The following is a 22,181-nucleotide window of genomic DNA, read 5'->3' as shown; positions in this document are numbered from 1 at the left end:
GGGTAAATTTGGGTCTGATAATGATGTACTGTGCATGTTCAAATCATATTTACTTTACATTATATCATATCCAACCATTTTCCAAAGCATACATTTATTCTTTTTTTGGGGGAAAAAACAGCGCTGGTGCCCACTGGACCTGTATCCCTACCATCACTGATACTGATACTTTGTTTATAACCGTTACGTCTCTTGTTGACAGTACACACACATATCTCTCACTCAATCACGCACACACACTCACACACACAGTGGTGGAAAAAGTATTCACATTATGCATAATGTCCCATTTCACAAGTTTTCAAATGTATAAAAATATTTTGCGACGCATTGTGAGCTTGTAGATCGCCTATTTTCGGCTATTTTCAAATGGCCGAAATGTATATAGGGCTAATGAAAAGTACCTCAAAATTGTACTTAAGTACAGTACTTGAGTAAATGTACTGTTACTTTTCACCACTGTGTGCGCACACACACACACACACACACACACACACACACACACACACACACACACACACACACACACACTCACTCCATTCAGAATGTGACCGTCGCTCTCAGAGGGAGTCTGAGGGACATGCTGTTCATAGTGTTGCTCGTTTGGTTTGTGGGAGAAAATGAAGTGAGAGGTAAGTACAAATTTCAACAGTACATTGGAGATTTTTAGGTTTAAGTTGATGCACAGAAGGAAGGAAATATAATGAAAGAATTATAGGTATTGACTGACTGTTTTGAATGTGGACTTTTAGAGATTTTGAAATGCAAGCCAGAGAGAACAATGTAATATCGTTAACATGAAGTAATTGAAAGCTTGATTTCTATGCAGTGCAACACCTTGTGAGCTTGCAGATCAGCTATTTCAGGCGCTTGCATATGACGGAGAACAAATTAAAGGCTCTGTAAGGGATATTTATTGTAAAAAAATAAGTGTTAAATAGTTCTAGTAATCATTCAGCTCTTTAGTAAACAGAAAATTCATTTTCAGGTTGGGATAGGAATTGTTTCCAATCGGCATACAGAACTGTTTCATTACAGACGTAATGAAACAAATGAGCAGACACAATTGGAACTGGAACACAATTTAAGCCGTTGAATGATCTTTGTTGGGTTCTCTCTTGTAATTGGATACAATTGGTATCCCGTCCTGAAAATGTTCTGTTTACTAAAGAGCTGAAGAGATGGGGAGACCTCTGTTACTGGACAAAGTAAACACTCTGTAGTAATGATTATATATATATATTACAAAAACGTATTGCTTACAACCCTTATAAGGATTAGTCATACTCATACCCTCTCCTATCTATTTCTATCTCTCTCCGTTATAACCTGATGTCACTCTACCCCTCATAGCTGGTAACTGTTGGATGCGGCGGGGTTCGAACTTGCGATGCCAGGTGCTGTACACTACCGGGGTGAGTCATAATTATAATGTCGAGACTCTTTTTAATTTGAGCAAATGTCCCTCTACCTCTCCATGACATGTACTGTAGTAGTAACGTCATCTAATATCTTTCCCTCTGCATCCCTCTCCTCTGTCCTTCAACATCTCTCTCTCTCTCTCTGTCTCGGTCTCTCTCTCTCTCTCTCTCTCTCTCTCTGTCTCGGTCTCTCTCTCTCTCTCTCTCTCTCTCTCAGCTCAGCAGACAGGAGTGCTGCCGTTCCTCCGGCAGTCTGGGATCATACTGGTCCGAGGACGAGGTCCCCATGGCAACGCTCTTTCACTGGGGGGTCTACCATGGAGGGGCCCCTAACTGTGTCCCCTGTAGAGGTGTGTGTGTGTGTGTGTGTGTGTGTGTGTGTGTGTGTGTGTGTGTGTGTGTCTGTGTGTCTGTGTGGTGTGTGTGTGTGTGTGGGGGGTGGGGTGGTCATTGCTACATACTGAAAGACATTGACTCACTACAAAGGACACAATATTGTCATTATAAACCAGATTATTATTAAAATATATGTATTTATTATATCTCTCCTCTCCTCTCCTCTCCTCTCCTCCTCCAGACCCCTGTTTCAGTGTAGACTGTGGTCCCGACCGGCACTGCGTGGCCACCCGGCGAAACGAGCCCCACTGCGTGTGCTTCCCGGCAGGCTGCGGGGTCCCGGGGGGCCCCGCCAGAGGAGGCCCCGGGCCCCACGGAGGAGGTGCAGGAGGAGGGCCTGTGTGCGGCTCAGACGGGAGGTCTTACAGGAGCCGGTGTGCCCTGGTTCGAACCCGGTGTCTGCAGAAGCGAGTGGATTTGAGGGTGCAGTACCCTGGCCGATGTAAAAGTACGTAGTTCAAACGATCAATTATTCTCCATTATTAGGTCATTCATTTACTCTTGCATTTGTGTTGAGTTTGTCTAAATATTGACCAACTGAAGGAAAGTCGATTACTAATTCACTTTTCAAATGACAAAAAAAATGAAAAATAAATAGCCGACAGTCTAGCAAACTATGAAAAAAATAAGAGTATTGTTAGAAATAAATCTATTATTAGACTAACAACCATTAACTGGGGAGCTCAATGACAAAGCAACTGTTTTATTCAGAAAGTAAGGACTAATTAAAGTTAGGGTGTGTACGTATTATTTTTATTGTTAAAATAAGTGTCATTGCTATAGGCTGACTGTTCAGTTAGAAGGGTCTCCCCGCCTTTCCAGCTCCTTAGAACAGAAGACACATTTTCAGGTCTTCAGGAGAGGGAGACCACTGTTCCCTGAACCCACACTATAGCAATGATTACTATCAGAATATTTTTTTTAAACAAAAAAAAAAAACGTTTTGATTTAACACAAAACATGTCACTTACAGCACCTTTTAAAGATTTTTTTGCTGACTGTCTCAGCTAACCTACTGTATGACTAACCACCTAACCAGCCAACTGGCTCGTTAGCTAAGTGGTATCAGTGGTATCTCTGGGACCAGCACAATCAGTTGAATCTGCTGTTTTCAAAAGAATACTGGAATATTTTTACATCACAACACATACAAATCATGTATGGTGGGGGGGGTCCCTGGTTCAAAATATTTTCAAATGGGGGGGTCAGTGTGTCCAAATACATTCATTTGGGGTCCTTGACATGAAAAAAACATTTTAGACCTAAGATAACTATCTGCAGTGCACCAGAGCGGTATAATAGGTTAATTAATTATTCATTCATTATAATGTCTCTCTGTCCATTTGTTTGTCTGTCTATACCCAGGATCCTGTCGAACCGTACGCTGTCCCGGCACCACTTCCTGTGTGATCGACCAATCGGGTGCGGCGCGCTGCCTCCCGGCATCGGCACATCTTCCTTTGTCCTGATGATGTATGTATGCCATGATGTCTGATGTTTTTAGAAGTGTTATGAGCCAATAAAAGGTGTCCTGTTTTAATCTGATTGTTTGTAATGACTTCATAATGAACTATACTTGGGGGGGGGGGGGGGTTATATAAACCAATGATTCTCAACCTTTTTTTAAGGATCTTTTGATACAATGTTTTATCTCTGAGGCCCCCGTTCTACACTTTAAAAATATGTTAACCCATTCAATCCGGGGACGCATCTGTGTCATTTGTTTTTATTTCATTGGCTATTCAAAAATAGCAGATGTACAAGCTCATAGCGCGGCTTGTAGATCTGCTATTTTAGAAAAAGAAATATTTTTTTTGTGCAAATCTTTGAATATATATATATTTTAAAGCGAACATTTGTAACTCAAATATTTGCGTCTGGGGGGTCCCTGGAACAAAACATTTTGAGAATGTTTATAAAAATGTTTTCTAAATCCTAACGGTATGTCAGTGGTGCTCCAACTTTTCCATGTCAAGGACCACCCAAAATGATATGTATTTGGCCACGGACCCCCCCATCTCAAAATGTGTTGTTCCAGGGACCCCCCAGAAGCACAGATCGGAGTTAAAAATGTTCGCTTTAAAACATAAACAGTATACATATTCTAAGATTTGCCCAATTTCTCACGATTTCTCAAAAAATAGCAGATCTACAAGCTCATAGCGCGGCACTCTGTGCCACGCCATGAGCTTGAATAGTCAAATAAATCTTAAAATGACACAGATACGTTCCACAGATGCGATGGAACATCCATTGTTCCATTTGCACACTCTCAGAGCCACAGGTCGTAAATATTGGCAGGTTCAGCGCTGTGTCACAACTGAATCTGGTCATTCCCTGAGAGATGCCACATCATACTGCTGATGTCACCTCGTCTTCACTTGACCCCATATGGAGCTCATTTGCTACCTATGTCCTCATATGGTGTGTACCGTCTATGACGCCAGCTCGGATGATATCAGCCTCTTCGACCCTGCTCCTTATATGGGTATCTCTGGTATATGGTCTTGGTGTAGCGTTCCAGAGCTAACGGTTAGGTAGCTCTATCAAGACAGGACAAACCCTCTCCAACATCAGCGTCAGCCTAACCTTTGGGCGTGACAATGACGATCTAATGCTGTCGATCTGGTAACGTGGGATCCTCTCTAACACTAACAGTAGTCTGAGGGTTTAACACCATACAAAACTATCATGAAAATGTAGGATCACTTTAGGTTAAGTGGGTTATGTATTGTACACACACACATACGCTCACGTGCACACGCACGCACGCACGCACGCACGCACGCACGCACGCACGCACGCACGCACGCACGCACGCACACACACACAGTCTGACCGGGGACATTTTCCAGTTAGACCAGCTTGATAGAATCTCTGCTGAATCTCACAGACAGACAGACACACACTCACGCGCGCACGCACGCACGCGCGTACGCACGCACGCGCGCACAGCCCCCATACAACAGAAGTGTGGAAAATGCCAACCCTAAAATTCTCCCATGAGGCTAGAAATAGACTGTTTAAACACAAACACGTTCAGTGTTTTGCTAACTTTCTTTTAGGTATTTCACCTGGCTCCATCCCCGCTGGCTACATCGCAGGCTACATTTTAATATACTGTATATGTCTTTTTTAATAAAGCAGATTAAAACAAACAAAGACCACCATCTGGCAACCTTTTTTAACATATATAGAGAGACTGAATGCTGCTGACATTAATGACCCATAAATTGACCCCACTGAATTTGTTTTTGTATTATAATTTTTGTGTATTATATATATATATATTTAAATTCCTTTTAAATCTTTCTTTAATAATATATATATTCTACTGTGTATACTTTATTTTTTATTTATTTTGACTTGTTTTCATTTTTCATTGCAATTGTGTCTTATTTGTTTGTATTGTCCTTTGTGTTAACGGTACAATAAGATACCAGGGTTGTGGTGGGAGGGGTAACATACATTCACTGTTTTTGTATGCCTTTTGTTATAGACCTGTATGTGAAAATATAAAATAAAAAAAACCTTGAACAAAAAAACAAAACAAACAAAGACAAGGGTATGCTGTATAGTTAACTATTTAAACCTATTATACTTTGTTGACCGGAGTCTCCCTGGGCTCTAGTCCAGTGTTTCTCAACCAGTGGTCCGGGGACCACCAGTGGTCCTTGAGGGGGTTCCAGGTGGTCCCCAGCTAAATCATGGAGAGTTGGTGACCAAATGGACCCTTATTAGATCTTTAACTCTTGAGAGTGTAAAATGAAAGTCTACACAATTAGAGAACGTGGAAGAATTGTTATTTTGATCAACGTTTGCATCCGTGACTCAAATGCCGAATAAATAATGGACCTTGACCTGATCAACAAACTCGAGCTTGTAGATGTGCTATTTTTGCCGAATGCTTGCCCCAGAATTAGATTAGTACCAGTTGCACATACAGTGTGGTCCACCATTGTCCCCATTTCCAAGAATGCCTCCCGGCTTGTATGAATGACTACCGTCCGGTAGTTCTGACCTCCGTGGTCATGGAAGATAAGTTAAGATGAGACTGCGTTTCTGCCTACCAAACCGATGATCACCATCACCATGACACCATGACATTGTATCATTAAACAGAGATTTGAAGGCAAGCAGCAATGTAATGTAGTGTTGCTACTATTAGACAGAATCCTCAGAATTTGCTTCATCGTCCCGCAGTTCCTGGAGCCGTTTGCGGTTGGCTTGCTTCGTTTCCTCATCGATTGGATAAGAATAGAATATAGCAAAGCTAACAAGAATAAGGGCAACGGGTGCAGCAGAGACCAACAGTTTTAGGGCTAAATTCACCTCCTCCGGTTGTGAGCAGCCTCGAGGAATGTAGCCTGCAAAATCTAAGCTCAGTGTGGAAACGCCCTGGGCAACTCCAGAGGCTAGTTTGGCGGAGAGGATGTAGAATGAGTAGAAGATGGCCTCGTGGCCGGTGGAGTCAGGGTTGTGCACCTTGAAGTCATCGACCACATCGGGAAGCATTGACCACGGCAACAGGTAGGACGCCGCAACGCTCACTCCAGCAGCAAAGGAGACAACGTAGGTGACGACCAAGTTGCTCTTCACACACACCACCAGAATCAGGAAGGGAACAATGGAAGAGCTTCCGACGTACACTGCCGTTTTCTTCCCAAACCGAGTCTGGAACCACTGCCAGAAGGGTATGGTCAGGGTAGCGGAGAGCATGATGACCAGTACAATGTCCTTGAATTCCTTTCTGCAGCCCAGTGTGTAGCTGCAGAACAGGGCAAAGTTCCCATTCAGGAGCTTGTAAGCCAGTGCTGTGAAGAGGAAGCCTGTGACCAGTTTGACGTAGGGTCCGTGCCCCATAATCATCCTTAGTCCCTGGAAGAAAGGCCTGGGCTCCGACCGGGGACGACAGGATTCTTTCCTCTCTCTCACTCCGAGGAACAGAACGATGGCACAGAGAAAGTAGACGGCGGAGATGGTACCCGAGGCCGTCATGTAGGCAACTTCCGTGCGATCCAAGGAGGAAGGAGAGTGTGTCGTATTGGCGGCAAGCAGGGAGGAAGAATTGAGCTCCTCCGTGACATTATAATTGGATGCATGGAGGTGGTCGACGCACGGTGCGTCGACCATGCCCACCATCTGCCCCTGGATGGCGGCACCGACCACGGCGGCCAGAACCTCCACGGTCATCCTGTACGCGGTGGCCGAGTCTCTCTCCTTCTGCTCCGAGCTGATGAACATGGTTAGGGCAGAGTAGGGCACGTCGAAGCAGGTCTGAAGGGTCTGATAGAGGCAGTAGAACACCAGGTGCCAGACTACGTTGCCACGCGCAAAAGGGGGAACGTACCATACGAGGAAATACGACAGCACGGCGAAAGGAGTGGACAGCCCGATCCAGGGCAGCATGCGTCCCATCCGCGTCCACGGGCTGCGGGAGACCAGGAAGCCCACGATGGGGTCCATTATCGCGGCCCACAGACAGCCCACGAACAGGACGATGGAAGCTCCGGAGGGGTCCAGCTGAGCCACGTCCAGCAGGTAGATCTGCAGGAAGAAGCCCAGGGCACATGCGGTGATCTGGCGAGGCGCTCCGCCAATGGCATAGCAGAGTTTAGTGCAGACCGACAGCCTGTTGTTCCTCGGCTCTTGCTCCCCAGCAAGCGTGGTGACATTTGAGCTGACCACCTGTACATCCAAGGAACTCGTGTTGGAATTTTGCTCGTCTCCCTCTCCTTTGGCCATAATAACCAGGCTTGTCTTTAGTTGGCTGCACAATAAAGAACAAAAAAAGCTCCAATGAAGCTCTTATTTGCAGAATCGGTGCACACCTGGCAAAGTCTGCAGTCAATTTGATCAGCGGACATATATGGTTATTAATAAATAGCCTCGCGTGATTAGACGCTCAACCTTACAAGATCCGCTGATGATGTTACAACGCATTGATCATATGGACTTATATGGAGTTTCCACAATATCTATGCCCAAACATGGTGTAACCTAGTTCAATGCTGGAGTACTTTGACATTTTTTTTTTTTTTGTAGAGTGCATGAGCCAAGTGCATTTAATTATTTGGGGGGAATGGCCCATCACGTTCATGTCAATGTAGACTGGGACCAGACGAATCTGCGAGTGAAAAAAAAAAATTTGCACTCTGCGATTTGGGTCTGGCACCAATCCATTTCCTGCTCCAGAAGACGTGTGTGACCAATCAGGGCCCAGTATTCGAATATGGGAGACTGTAATTGGTAGTTGGTTGTAGGTCTAACCAATTGCGTCGGGGGCCATTGTTTTGATCCCGCCCCTTGGGAAAAAAAAACGTCCTCATGGAAGCACCAGACTCATATCCACGAAGTGATATAGTCTGTCTACGCCACGGCTAATGTCAATGTGCCTTTAATTATTTTGTGGGAATGACCCACCTCGTTCATGGAATGTCAATGTACAATGTTTGTTATGTCTGGGTCAGGGGTGCAATGCTCACTGGACGGCCTTGCACGCCGTGCCGGAACATATTTGATCAGGAGCACACGCAGGCACACACGCATAGATTTAAAACTACTTTAAATTCGCACCTCAACAAAGTTTTCAAAGGTTCCCGACTCACACCTAGCGAATTAACATAGGAATAAGCCTATAGATGCATATCAATTGTCCATTGTGTGACTTGCAGTGTAGGTGTTAAGCGACGTGCGCGTCACGTCATTGAAATAGAGTGCAAGTGTCACACTTCGGCCCCGCCCCCCCCCCTTCTCTTCTCTAAACTGTTCCCTGCCTGTGAGCCTTTGATGCCCGTGGTACGCCCGGCTGGTGGACCTTGTGGCTAATGACTTTCGTGTTCGTTATTGTGCCCTTCCAGCCGGTGCCCTGTGTTCGGACATTATTCCTGTTGGCGTTTGTGCTTGTACCGTGTCCTCCTTGTTTCCCTCTATCCCTGAGGGTTCTGTATATGTTCTGTTCTCGTTTTATTCAACTGTCGTGTCCTGCTTTTGGGTCCAACCCCCTTCCACCCGGTCCACATCGTGACAGAATGTCCGAACCTTACATGGACCCAGCGGGACACGTGTCCGTCGGTAGCCAGACCGACGGCCTCATGTTTGGTCCACCTGCCCGGGAGGGCGAGTTGGACATGATTTTGGACGTGTTGTCTCGCCTCGAGGCGCGCATGCTCCACATGGAGACCACGCTGGCCGGCAGCCAGCGATCCATGTTGGTCCGGATCCAGGACATCTGGGAGCGGGTCATCCAGGGGGCGGTGCCGTCTGAGTGTTCTCGAGCGGCGGCTTCGGTCCGCTCGAGTGCGCGCGCCACGTGCGGCGGTTCCTCCAGGGACTCCAGCTCAAGCGTCTTTCCCGAGGCTTCCTCCTCCTCATCCTCGGGGGTCCCACAAGAGTGGGATGTTCCCCGTTCCCCGCCCCGCGGGAAAGCTCGTCGCCCACGTTCCTTCTCCCGCGAGCGGGCTGGGCTCCGTCTGCGGAGGTCGTCATCAACAGAGAGTTACAACCTTCCCCGCGAGCGGGTGAGAACCCTGCATCGGCGGGTCATCCCGGCGCGTCACCATTCCTCTCCTCGTCCTGGACCTGCTGTATCTCCTCGTCCTGCCGTGTCTCCTCGGCCTGGTCCTAGCCCTGCCGTGCTCCCAGTTCCTTCGCCAGTGAGGAGGGTCCGGCCGGAGCCGCTCGCCGCCGGGGACCAAGGACAAGGGTCCCCGAGCCGGTTTGAAAATGAGAAGCAGCGGCGGATCCGGTTGGGCCTGTGCTTCTACTGCGGCGTGGGGGACCACCAGAACAACAACTGCCCGGTGAGAACCCCACGTCCCAAGAAATGACTCTAGAGTTAAGTTCCTGTTTTGTTTGTTCTGGCGCTCTTTCTTAGAGTAGTTTTACGTTCAGTTTTGGGTTTTGGCTCACCTCCTCTGCCTCCTGTTTTTTCCTCCTGTCTTCTCTTTCCTCCTGTCCTGTCTCCAGCTCCTGTTTCGCCCCGGGTCAGCGGCGACGACCGACGGGCGGCCTGCCGGGACGTCCGAACCTGGACTGGCGCCGCCAGTATCCAGGTGCGGCGTCCGGTCCTTCTGATTGGTCCGCGGTCCCGGCGGGTCCGCTCGTGTCCCGTTTTCTGGTCGTCGCTGTCCGGGGACTTTCCTCTTCTGCCTTGGTTCTTGCCCCCCCCGGTTCCTCGCCTGCCATTCCGGACCTCTCCTGCCGCTGTCCGGCCGGACCCGGGTGGCCATCCCGGCCATTCCCCTGATTTATCATTTGAGCCATGGTTTGTACTCCTGACTTGCGTGGCATGCTAGCATCCAACATGCAATTGAGAATGTAATGATTAACTGAGAATGTAATACTTCACCCACCTTTGAGAATTTAGACTGAAAGTGAATATTTTCCTTCTGGAGTTTTGGTCCTTAAACTTTCTGTTTATGAACCCCTGATTCATCATTTGAGCCATGGTTTGTACTCCTGCCTCACATGCCATACTAGCATGGAAGAAACAACTGAGAATGTAATAATTAACTTAGAACGTAATACTTAACCCACCTTTTAGAATTTAGATGGAGAGTGAAAAAGTTCTTTAGGAGTTTTGCACACTTAACCACAGGTTTATAAATCACTGATTTATCTCACATGCTAGCTGGCATGGAAGATGCAACTGAGAATGTATTACTTCACCCACCTTTGAGAATTTAGACGGAGAGTGATTTTTTTTCTTCTGGAGTTTTGGCCCTTAAACTTTCTGTTTATAAACCACTGATTTAACGTTTGAGTCACACTGGCATTGAAGATGCAACCGAGAATGTAATATTTGACGCACCTTTTACAATTTAGATAGAGTGATGATAATGTTCTTCATGAGGTTTGATCCCTGAACCTTTTATTTATAAAACCCTGAATAATACCTCGAGCCACACTAACATGGAATACACACGTAAGAATACAATACTTAACCAACCTCTTCGATTTTAGATTGAGAGTGAAAAATGGTATTAAGGAGTTTCAAACCCTAAACCTTTAGCTTATAAATCCCTGGTATATCTCCTGAGCAACACTGATATGGAAGATGCAACTCTATTTAATAACTATAAGATATGACAATAACGGATTTGTATTTTGATGACATTAAACATCCCTCTGTTTGCTCTCAATGAAAGAGTAAATCTGGGTGCAGAGAAAAATGTTCCAACAGATCTGTTTTTTAACAATAACTGTTGTGTTTTCTTGTTGTGTTCCTTGTTTCTTAGTTATACTTGGTGTTTTACAATACAGTTGTGTCCTTTACATATTTTAGAAATATATCTTCTTAGTTCAGGTTTTAATTTACACTTGTGTACCTTTTGTTTTGTAGTGATGTGTTTCCTGTTTGCTGCTACCTGTCTTGTCTCACCCTGTCATTTGCAAATGTTGTTCACCTGTGTCTTGTTTAGCCCTAGCCAATCGTGTGTTGATTGTCCATACATATGCACCTGTGTCTCCAATGTATTGCTGTTTGCCCTTCACTGCCAGTCTGTTTGTTGTATGTAGTTGTCTGTGAGTATCTTAATGTTTGATCTAGTCTCCTTGATTCGGTGTATGTAGGCCATCTTCTTGTGCTTTTACAAGTGAAACTTGCGAGGGCCTTCCTAGTCCTTCTCGTGCTCCTTGTGTTCCCTGGTTTTTGTCATAATAAAAAAAAAGAAAACTCCTTGTATCTGAACTAGTCTGCCTTGGTCTTTCTGTCCTGCACTCCCTCCTGACTCGCATAGTGACAGCAGTCTTCATTACTTTTGGAGTCTCTCATTCTCCCCTTGGCTTGTTTGTCTTTTGGTTTGCCTCCATCATCCAACTCCTTACTTCTAGGACATTTTAATTTCAATGAGCCCCATATCTCTGAGAGTGTACAAATGGACCATTAGGGGTCCATTTGGTTCCATTTTGTACACTCAGGAGTTACAGAAATGTAAGGGGACATTTAGAACCCCCTCAAGAAACCATGAGGGTCCCCTGGACCCCACTTTGAAAACCACTGCTTTACACACATCCACTACAGATTCTGCAGACTAACTCACTCATAAACAATTAGTTAATTAGCCTTTGTCTTTATATTAATCAATTCTGTGTTTAAGTGTATTGCTCTTATTTTGTTTGAACTCTGAGCCAGGTTCACACATTAAAACTGATAGTTTTGGTCTTCTGAAATTGATAAATGACTTAAAGATATGACAATAAGGAATATGTGTTTTGATAACATCCCTCTGTTTGCTCTCCAACCATCCTTTGCATTTTTTTTTTCAACAGATGGTTTTTAACAATAACCTAAAACTCAAAAAAAGTTGTGTCATAATGAACCCTGATCATCAGTGAATCTAGTAGATTCAGTCATTCTGTCAGGGGGAGAGGTGTTTGCTGTAGACTTTCAACTTTTGACCTGCCACCTCTCCCTTAAACTTCAAATATTACCTCCAGTTTCTAATTAGTGTGAAAAGCCTGGTGGCGCAAGAGAAAAGGAGAGGGCTCGCAGGTGGAAGGTTGGGGGTTTGAATCTTGGTCCTGGTAAATCTCTATCTTTGCTCTTTTTAAGGCGAGGAGCGTGGAATCAGCCCGCCTCCCTCTTCACGCCCTCTTTTAGCTCCGGTAGGAGGGGGAGGAGCATGGGTAGAGCCCGCCTCCAGTGGGAGGAGCTTAATACATTTACATAATAAGCAAAGCAAATTTTGTTGTATGTCATTGACATTATTAGTATTATAGCTGACTTATTTGTTACTTTTTTTGACCACTGTTTTATGTTTTTTTATTGAGGCACTTTGAAGTTTTGTATTGATTGTTGTTTGAGATATTTTGTATTAGTTGTTGGAGTTGACTTTTGTATTAGATGAGCTTTGAACCCTGAACCTTTGGTTGATAAACCTCTGATTCATCTATTGAGCCACGCTGGCATAGGAGATGCAATCGGGAATGTAATAGTTAACTCACCTTTTACAATTTAGATGGAAAGTGAAAAACGCTCTTAGGGAGCTTTGAACCCAGAACCTTTGGATTATAAACCCCTGATTTATCATTTGAGCCATGCTAGCATGGCAGAAGTAGTCGGGAATGTAATAATTAACTCACCTTTCACAATTTAGATGGAAAGTGAAAAATGCTCTTTGGGAGCTTTGAACCCAGAACCTTTAGATTATAAACCCCTGATTCACCTATTGAGCCACACAGATATAGAAGATACAATCGGGAATGTAATACTTCACTCACCTTTCACAATTTAGATGGAAAGTGAAAAATGCTCTTTGGGAACTTTGAACCCAGAACCTTTGGATTATACGCCCCTGATTCACCTATTGAGCCACGCAGACACCATAGGAGATGAAATTGGGAATGTAATACTTAACTCACCTTTCACAATTTAGATGGAAAGTGAAAAATGCTCTTTGGGAAGTTTGAACCCAGAACCTTTGGATTATACGTCCCTGATTCACCTATTGAGCCACGCAGACACCATAGGAGATGAAATTGGGAATGTAATACTTAACTCACCTTTCACAATTTAGATGGAAAGTGAAAAATGTTCTTTGGGAGTTTTTAACCCAGAATATTCAGATTATTAACCCCTGATTTATCATTTGAGCCATAGTTTGAACTCCTGACTCATGTGCCATGCTAGCATGCAACATGCAATTGAGAATGTAATGATTAACTGAGAATGTAATACTTCTACACCTTTGAGAATTAAGACGGAGAGTGATGTTTTTTCCTTCTGGAGTTTTTTCCTTTCTGTTTATAAACCCTTGATTCATCATTTGAGCCATGGTTTGTACTCCTGACTCACATGCCATGCTAGCATGGAAGATGGAATTGAGAATGTAATAATTAACTAAGAATGTGATACTTAACCCACCTTTTTGAGTTTAGATGGAGAGTGAAAAAGTTCTTCAGGAGTTTTGAACTTTTAACCAACGGTTTATAAATCACTGATTTATCTCACATGCTAGCTGGCATGGAAGATGCAATACTTCACCCACCTTTGAGAATTTAGACGGAGAGTGATTTTTTTTCTTCTGGAGTTTTGACCCTTAAACTTTCTGTTTATAAACCACTGATTTAACGTTTGAGCCACACTGGCATTGAAGATGCAACCGAGAATGTAATATTTAACCCACCTTTTAGAATTTACATAGAGCGATGATAATGTTCTTAATGAGGTTTGATCCCTGAACCTTTTATTTATAAAACCCTGAATAATACCTCGAGCCACACTAACACGGAAAACTCACGTAAGAATGCAATACTTAACCAACCTCTTCGATTTTAGATTGAGAGTGAAAAATCATACTCTTTGACTGCCAGAGTATTTTCATAAAGTACTCCCCCATTGCCAGCAATTTTCGTGTTTTTTTTATTTTTATATTTTGAAAAATTTCATGAAAATAATTGAACAGACTGTTTTTTAAAGACGCCGCACAAATCCGCCACCAGAGAGCAGCACATGATAGCTTGATCAGCTCCTGGTGTCACTGTTTACCTTCTTGAGCTATTAGACAGGGAAAACCATGAAAACGGATGTGACGTCCTCCCACATTGTTTTGATCGTCAGAATTACGTTGTGATACACGACGGCGATGACTGATCGTCACCCAGACCATAGATTATAGAAGAGAAACTGTCCGTTTGTCCGTCATACCGTGTGAAAAACCGTTTGTTTACCTATTTTGGACGAAATGACCGGGGGAAAATAATCAAAAACCGGAAACGGAACCCAGGACATGAAACCGGATGCAGATATGGGTGAAGTAAGTGGAACTCGAGAATAACATTGAATTTTAAGCAGCATAGCGCGATCAGAGATTAAACAATGAACGCAAATCCAACGCGTCAAACGCGTCAATGGCGTGGGTGGATTAAGTAGTTATTGACGCGTTTTCGAGTCAATGGCGTTTATAGAGTTAAGGCGTTTCAAAGCCTAAACCTTCAGCTTATAAATCCCTGGTATATCTCCTGAGCAACACTGATATGGAAGATGCAACTCTATTTAATAACTATAAGATATGACAATAACGGATTTGTATTTTGATGACATTAAACATCCCTCTTGCTCTCAATGAAAGAGTAAATCTGGGTGCAGAGAAAAATGTTCCAACAGATCTGTTTTTTAACAATAACTGTTGTGTTTTCTTGTTGTGTTCCTTGTTTCTTAGTTATACTTGGTGTTTTACAATACAGTTGTGTCCTTTACATATTTTAGAAATATATCTTCTTAGTTCAGGTTTTAATTTACACTTGTGTACCTTTTGTTTTGTAGTGATGTGTTTCCTGTTTGCTGCTACCTGTCTTGTCTCACCCTGTCATTTGCAAATGTTGTTCACCTGTGTCTTGTTTAGCCCTAGCCAATCGTGTGTTGATTGTCCATACATATGCACCTGTGTCTCCAATGTATTGCTGTTTGCCCTTCACTGCCAGTCTGTTTGTTGTATGTAGTTGTCTGTGAGTATCTTAATGTTTGATCTAGTCTCCTTGATTCGGTGTATGTAGGCCATCTTCTTGTGCTTTTACAAGTGAAACTTGCGAGGGCCTTCCTAGTCCTTCTCGTGCTCCTTGTGTTCCCTGGTTTTTGTCATAATAAAAAAAAAGAAAACTCCTTGTATCTGAACTAGTCTGCCTTGGTCTTTCTGTCCTGCACTCCCTCCTGACTCGCATAGTGACAGCAGTCTTCATTACTTTTGGAGTCTCTCATTCTCCCCTTGGCTTGTTTGTCTTTTGGTTTGCCTCCATCATCCAACTCCTTACTTCTAGGACATTTTAATTTCAATGAGCCCCATATCTCTGAGAGTGTACAAATGGACCATTAGGGGTCCATTTGGTTCCATTTTGTACACTCAGGAGTTACAGAAATGTAAGGGGACATTTAGAACCCCCTCAAGAAACCATGAGGGTCCCCTGGACCCCACTTTGAAAACCACTGCTTTACACACATCCACTACAGATTCTGCAGACTAACTCACTCATAAACAATTAGTTAATTAGCCTTTGTCTTTATATTAATCAATTCTGTGTTTAAGTGTATTGCTCTTATTTTGTTTGAACTCTGAGCCAGGTTCACACATTAAAACTGATAGTTTTGGTCTTCTGAAATTGATAAATGACTTAAAGATATGACAATAAGGAATATGTGTTTTGATAACATCCCTCTGTTTGCTCTCCAACCATCCTTTGCATTTTTTTTTTCAACAGATGGTTTTTAACAATAACCTAAAACTCAAAAAAAGTTGTGTCATAATGAACCCTGATCATCAGTGAATCTAGTAGATTCAGTCATTCTGTCAGGGGGAGAGGTGTTTGCTGTAGACTTTCAACTTTTGACCTGCCACCTCTCCCTTAAACTTCAAATATTACCTCCAGTTTCTAATTAGTGTGAAAAGCCTGGTGGCGCAAGAGAAAAGGAGAGGGCTCGCAGGTGGAAGGTTGGGGGTTTGAATCTTGGTCCTGGTAAATCTCTATCTTTGCTCTTTTTAAGGCGAGGAGCGTGGAATCAGCCCGCCTCCCTCTTCACGCCCTCTTTTAGCTCCGGTAGGAGGGGGAGGAGCATGGGTAGAGCCCGCCTCCAGTGGGAGGAGCTTAATACATTTACATAATAAGCAAAGCAAATTTTGTTGTATGTCATTGACATTATTAGTATTATAGCTGACTTATTTGTTACTTTTTTTGACCACTGTTTTATGTTTTTTTATTGAGGCACTTTGAAGTTTTGTATTGATTGTTGTTTGAGATATTTTGTATTAGTTGTTGGAGTTGACTTTTGTATTAGATGAGCTTTGAACCCTGAACCTTTGGTTGATAAACCTCTGATTCATCTATTGAGCCACGCTGGCATAGGAGATGCAATCGGGAATGTAATAGTTAACTCACCTTTTACAATTTAGATGGAAAGTGAAAAACGCTCTTAGGGAGCTTTGAACCCAGAACCTTTGGAGTATACGCCCCTGATTCACCTATTGAGCCACGCAGACACCATAGGAGATGAAATTGGGAATGTAATACTTAACTCACCTTTCACAATTTAGATGGAAAGTGAAAAATGCTCTTTGGGAACTTTGAACCCAGAACCTTTGGATTATACGCCCCTGATTCACCTATTGAGCCACGCAGACACCATAGGAGATGAAATTGGGAATGTAATACTTAACTCACCTTTCACAATTTAGATGGAAAGTGAAAAATGTTCTTTGGGAGTTTTTAACCCAGAATATTCAGATTATTAACCCCTGATTTATCATTTGAGCCATAGTTTGAACTCCTGACTCATGTGCCATGCTAGCATGCAACATGCAATTGAGAATGTAATGATTAACTGAGAATGTAATACTTCTACACCTTTGAGAATTAAGACGGAGAGTGATGTTTTTTCCTTCTGGAGTTTTTTCCTTTCTGTTTATAAACCCTTGATTCATCATTTGAGCCATGGTTTGTACTCCTGACTCACATGCCATGCTAGCATGGAAGATGGAATTGAGAATGTAATAATTAACTAAGAATGTGATACTTAACCCACCTTTTTGAGTTTAGATGGAGAGTGAAAAAGTTCTTCAGGAGTTTTGAACTTTTAACCAACGGTTTATAAATCACTGATTTATCTCACATGCTAGCTGGCATGGAAGATGCAATACTTCACCCACCTTTGAGAATTTAGACGGAGAGTGATTTTTTTTCTTCTGGAGTTTTGACCCTTAAACTTTCTGTTTATAAACCACTGATTTAACGTTTGAGCCACACTGGCATTGAAGATGCAACCGAGAATGTAATATTTAACGCACCTTTTAGAATTTACATAGAGCGATGATAATGTTCTTAATGAGGTTTGATCCCTGAACCTTTTATTTATAAAACCCTGAATAATACCTCGAGCCACACTAACACAGAAAACTCACGTAAGAATGCAATACTTAACCAACCTCTTCGATTTTAGATTGAGAGTGAAAAATCATATTAAGGCGTTTCAAAGCCTAAACCTTCAGCTTATAAATCCCTGGTATATCTCCTGAGCAACACTGATATGGAAGATGCAACTCTATTTAATAACTATAAGATATGACAATAACGGATTTGTATTTTGATGACATTAAACATCCCTCTGTTTGCTCTCAATGAAAGAGTAAATCTGGGTGCAGAGAAAAATGTTCCAACAGATCTGTTTTTTAACAATAACTGTTGTGTTTTCTTGTTGTGTTCCTTGTTTCTTAGTTATACTTGGTGTTTTACAATACAGTTGTGTCCTTTACATATTTTAGAAATATATCTTCTTAGTTCAGGTTTTAATTTACACTTGTGTACCTTTTGTTTTGTAGTGATGTGTTTCCTGTTTGCTGCTACCTGTCTTGTCTCACCCTGTCATTTGCAAATGTTGTTCACCTGTGTCTTGTTTAGCCCTAGCCAATCGTGTGTTGATTGTCCATACATATGCACCTGTGTCTCCAATGTATTGCTGTTTGCCCTTCACTGCCAGTCTGTTTGTTGTATGTAGTTGTCTGTGAGTATCTTAATGTTTGATCTAGTCTCCTTGATTCGGTGTATGTAGGCCATCTTCTTGTGCTTTTACAAGTGAAACTTGCGAGGGCCTTCCTAGTCCTTCTCGTGCTCCTTGTGTTCCCTGGTTTTTGTCATAATAAAAAAAAAGAAAACTCCTTGTATCTGAACTAGTCTGCCTTGGTCTTTCTGTCCTGCACTCCCTCCTGACTCGCATAGTGACAGCAGTCTTCATTACTTTTGGAGTCTCTCATTCTCCCCTTGGCTTGTTTGTCTTTTGGTTTGCCTCCATCATCCAACTCCTTACTTCTAGGACATTTTAATTTCAATGAGCCCCATATCTCTGAGAGTGTACAAATGGACCATTAGGGGTCCATTTGGTTCCATTTTGTACACTCAGGAGTTACAGAAATGTAAGGGGACATTTAGAACCCCCTCAAGAAACCATGAGGGTCCCCTGGACCCCACTTTGAAAACCACTGCTTTACACACATCCACTACAGATTCTGCAGACTAACTCACTCATAAACAATTAGTTAATTAGCCTTTGTCTTTATATTAATCAATTCTGTGTTTAAGTGTATTGCTCTTATTTTGTTTGAACTCTGAGCCAGGTTCACACATTAAAACTGATAGTTTTGGTCTTCTGAAATTGATAAATGACTTAAAGATATGACAATAAGGAATATGTGTTTTGATAACATCCCTCTGTTTGCTCTCCAACCATCCTTTGCATTTTTTTTTTCAACAGATGGTTTTTAACAATAACCTAAAACTCAAAAAAAGTTGTGTCATAATGAACCCTGATCATCAGTGAATCTAGTAGATTCAGTCATTCTGTCAGGGGGAGAGGTGTTTGCTGTAGACTTTCAACTTTTGACCTGCCACCTCTCCCTTAAACTTCAAATATTACCTCCAGTTTCTAATTAGTGTGAAAAGCCTGGTGGCGCAAGAGAAAAGGAGAGGGCTCGCAGGTGGAAGGTTGGGGGTTTGAATCTTGGTCCTGGTAAATCTCTATCTTTGCTCTTTTTAAGGCGAGGAGCGTGGAATCAGCCCGCCTCCCTCTTCACGCCCTCTTTTAGCTCCGGTAGGAGGGGGAGGAGCATGGGTAGAGCCCGCCTCCAGTGGGAGGAGCTTAATACATTTACATAATAAGCAAAGCAAATTTTGTTGTATGTCATTGACATTATTAGTATTATAGCTGACTTATTTGTTACTTTTTTTGACCACTGTTTTATGTTTTTTTATTGAGGCACTTTGAAGTTTTGTATTGATTGTTGTTTGAGATATTTTGTATTAGTTGTTGGAGTTGACTTTTGTATTAGATGAGCTTTGAACCCTGAACCTTTGGTTGATAAACCTCTGATTCATCTATTGAGCCACGCTGGCATAGGAGATGCAATCGGGAATGTAATAGTTAACTCACCTTTTACAATTTAGATGGAAAGTGAAAAACGCTCTTAGGGAGCTTTGAACCCAGAACCTTTGGATTATAAACCCCTGATTTATCATTTGAGCCATGCTAGCATGGCTGAAGTAGTCGGGAATGTAATAATTAACTCACCTTTCACAATTTAGATGGAAAGTGAAAAATGCTCTTTGGGAGCTTTGAACCCAGAACCTTTAGATTATAAACCCCTGATTCACCTATTGAGCCACACAGATATAGAAGATACAATCGGGAATGTAATACTTCACTCACCTTTCACAATTTAGATGGAAAGTGAAAAATGCTCTTTGGGAACTTTGAACCCAGAACCTTTGGATTATACGCCCCTGATTCACCTATTGAGCCACGCAGACACCATAGGAGATGAAATTGGGAATGTAATACTTAACTCACCTTTCACAATTTAGATGGAAAGTGAAAAATGCTCTTTGGGAACTTTGAACCCAGAACCTTTGGATTATACGTCCCTGATTCACCTATTGAGCCACGCAGACACCATAGGAGATGAAATTGGGAATGTAATACTTAACTCACCTTTCACAATTTAGATGGAAAGTGAAAAATGTTCTTTGGGAGTTTTTAACCCAGAATATTCAGATTATTAACCCCTGATTTATCATTTGAGCCATAGTTTGAACTCCTGACTCATGTGCCATGCTAGCATGCAACATGCAATTGAGAATGTAATGATTAACTGAGAATGTAATACTTCTACACCTTTGAGAATTAAGACGGAGAGTGATGTTTTTTCCTTCTGGAGTTTTTTCCTTTCTGTTTATAAACCCTTGATTCATCATTTGAGCCATGGTTTGTACTCCTGACTCACATGCCATGCTAGCATGGAAGATGGAATTGAGAATGTAATAATTAACTAAGAATGTGATACTTAACCCACCTTTTTGAGTTTAGATGGAGAGTGAAAAAGTTCTTCAGGAGTTTTGAACTTTTAACCAACGGTTTATAAATCACTGATTTATCTCACATGCTAGCTGGCATGGAAGATGCAATACTTCACCCACCTTTGAGAATTTAGACGGAGAGTGATTTTTTTTCTTCTGGAGTTTTGACCCTTAAACTTTCTGTTTATAAACCACTGATTTAACGTTTGAGCCACACTGGCATTGAAGATGCAACCGAGAATGTAATATTTAACCCACCTTTTAGAATTTACATAGAGCGATGATAATGTTCTTAATGAGGTTTGATCCCTGAACCTTTTATTTATAAAACCCTGAATAATACCTCGAGCCACACTAACACGGAAAACTCACGTAAGAATGCAATACTTAACCAACCTCTTCGATTTTAGATTGAGAGTGAAAAATCATATTAAGGCGTTTCAAAGCCTAAACCTTCAGCTTATAAATCCCTGGTATATCTCCTGAGCAACACTGATATGGAAGATGCAACTCTATTTAATAACTATAAGATATGACAATAACGGATTTGTATTTTGATGACATTAAACATCCCTCTGTTTGCTCTCAATGAAAGAGTAAATCTGGGTGCAGAGAAAAATGTTCCAACAGATCTGTTTTTTAACAATAACTGTTGTGTTTTCTTGTTGTGTTCCTTGTTTCTTAGTTATACTTGGTGTTTTACAATACAGTTGTGTCCTTTACATATTTTAGAAATATATCTTCTTAGTTCAGGTTTTAATTTACACTTGTGTACCTTTTGTTTTGTAGTGATGTGTTTCCTGTTTGCTGCTACCTGTCTTGTCTCACCCTGTCATTTGCAAATGTTGTTCACCTGTGTCTTGTTTAGCCCTAGCCAATCGTGTGTTGATTGTCCATACATATGCACCTGTGTCTCCAATGTATTGCTGTTTGCCCTTCACTGCCAGTCTGTTTGTTGTATGTAGTTGTCTGTGAGTATCTTAATGTTTGATCTAGTCTCCTTGATTCGGTGTATGTAGGCCATCTTCTTGTGCTTTTACAAGTGAAACTTGCGAGGGCCTTCCTAGTCCTTCTCGTGCTCCTTGTGTTCCCTGGTTTTTGTCATAATAAAAAAAAGAAAACTCCTTGTATCTGAACTAGTCTGCCTTGGTCTTTCTGTCCTGCACTCCCTCCTGACTCGCATAGTGACAGCAGTCTTCATTACTTTTGGAGTCTCTCATTCTCCCCTTGGCTTGTTTGTCTTTTGGTTTGCCTCCATCATCCAACTCCTTACTTCTAGGACATTTTAATTTCAATGAGCCCCATATCTCTGAGAGTGTACAAATGGACCATTAGGGGTCCATTTGGTTCCATTTTGTACACTCAGGAGTTACAGAAATGTAAGGGGACATTTAGAACCCCCTCAAGAAACCATGAGGGTCCCCTGGACCCCACTTTGAAAACCACTGCTTTACACACATCCACTACAGATTCTGCAGACTAACTCACTCATAAACAATTAGTTAATTAGCCTTTGTCTTTATATTAATC

At 42.4% G+C, this 22,181-nt stretch overlaps 2 protein-coding genes across 4 annotated transcripts; one reads left to right on the top strand and one right to left on the bottom strand.

The window, feature by feature from the left end:
* The first annotated feature begins 559 nt into the window (after nucleotides 1-559).
* LOC308077829 (follistatin-A-like) lies at nucleotides 560-9,821 on the top strand. Of its 3 annotated transcripts, none has more exons than XM_080418786.1 (6): nucleotides 560-632; nucleotides 1,354-1,415; nucleotides 1,639-1,771; nucleotides 1,999-2,265; nucleotides 3,183-3,290; nucleotides 9,786-9,821. In XM_080418786.1, the coding sequence occupies exons 1-5, from the start codon at nucleotides 581-583 to the stop codon at nucleotides 3,284-3,286; spliced, it is 618 nt and encodes a 205-aa protein (XP_080274912.1). In that variant the 5' UTR covers nucleotides 560-580; the 3' UTR covers nucleotides 3,287-3,290; nucleotides 9,786-9,821. The 3 variants fall into 3 exon arrangements, with proteins under 3 accessions (XP_080274912.1, XP_080274913.1, XP_080274911.1); XM_080418787.1 differs by lacking the exon at nucleotides 9,786-9,821 and adding an exon at nucleotides 4,162-5,232; XM_080418785.1 differs by lacking the exon at nucleotides 9,786-9,821 and having other exon boundaries at nucleotides 3,183-3,362.
* Nucleotides 5,982-7,562, bottom strand: LOC308078989 (sodium-dependent lysophosphatidylcholine symporter 1-B-like; the record flags this gene model as incomplete). Its single annotated transcript, XM_080420327.1, has 1 exon — nucleotides 5,982-7,562. The coding sequence occupies one exon, from the start codon at nucleotides 7,560-7,562 to the stop codon at nucleotides 5,982-5,984; it is 1,581 nt and encodes a 526-aa protein (XP_080276453.1).
* Nucleotides 9,822-22,181: the final 12,360 nt, after the last annotated feature.

This window comes from Gymnoscopelus braueri (assembly GCF_963280865.1).
Source record: "Gymnoscopelus braueri genome assembly, chromosome: 22".
Taxonomy (NCBI): Eukaryota; Metazoa; Chordata; class Actinopteri; order Myctophiformes; family Myctophidae; genus Gymnoscopelus; species Gymnoscopelus braueri.
The sequence above is the reverse complement of the archived record's forward strand: the minus strand, read 5'-3'. Positions and strand labels throughout refer to the sequence as shown.

Bases quoted from the DNA above. Each gene is read 5' to 3' on its own strand.
- LOC308077829 (XM_080418786.1), top strand. From the start codon at position 581: ATGCTGTTCATAGTGTTGCTCGTTTGGTTTGTGGGAGAAAATGAAGTG. The intron at 1,772-1,998 runs GTGTGTGTGTGT...CTCCTCCTCCAG, and splicing joins TAACTGTGTCCCCTGTAGAG to ACCCCTGTTTCAGTGTAGAC. The intron at 2,266-3,182 runs GTACGTAGTTCA...GTCTATACCCAG, and splicing joins GTACCCTGGCCGATGTAAAA to GATCCTGTCGAACCGTACGC.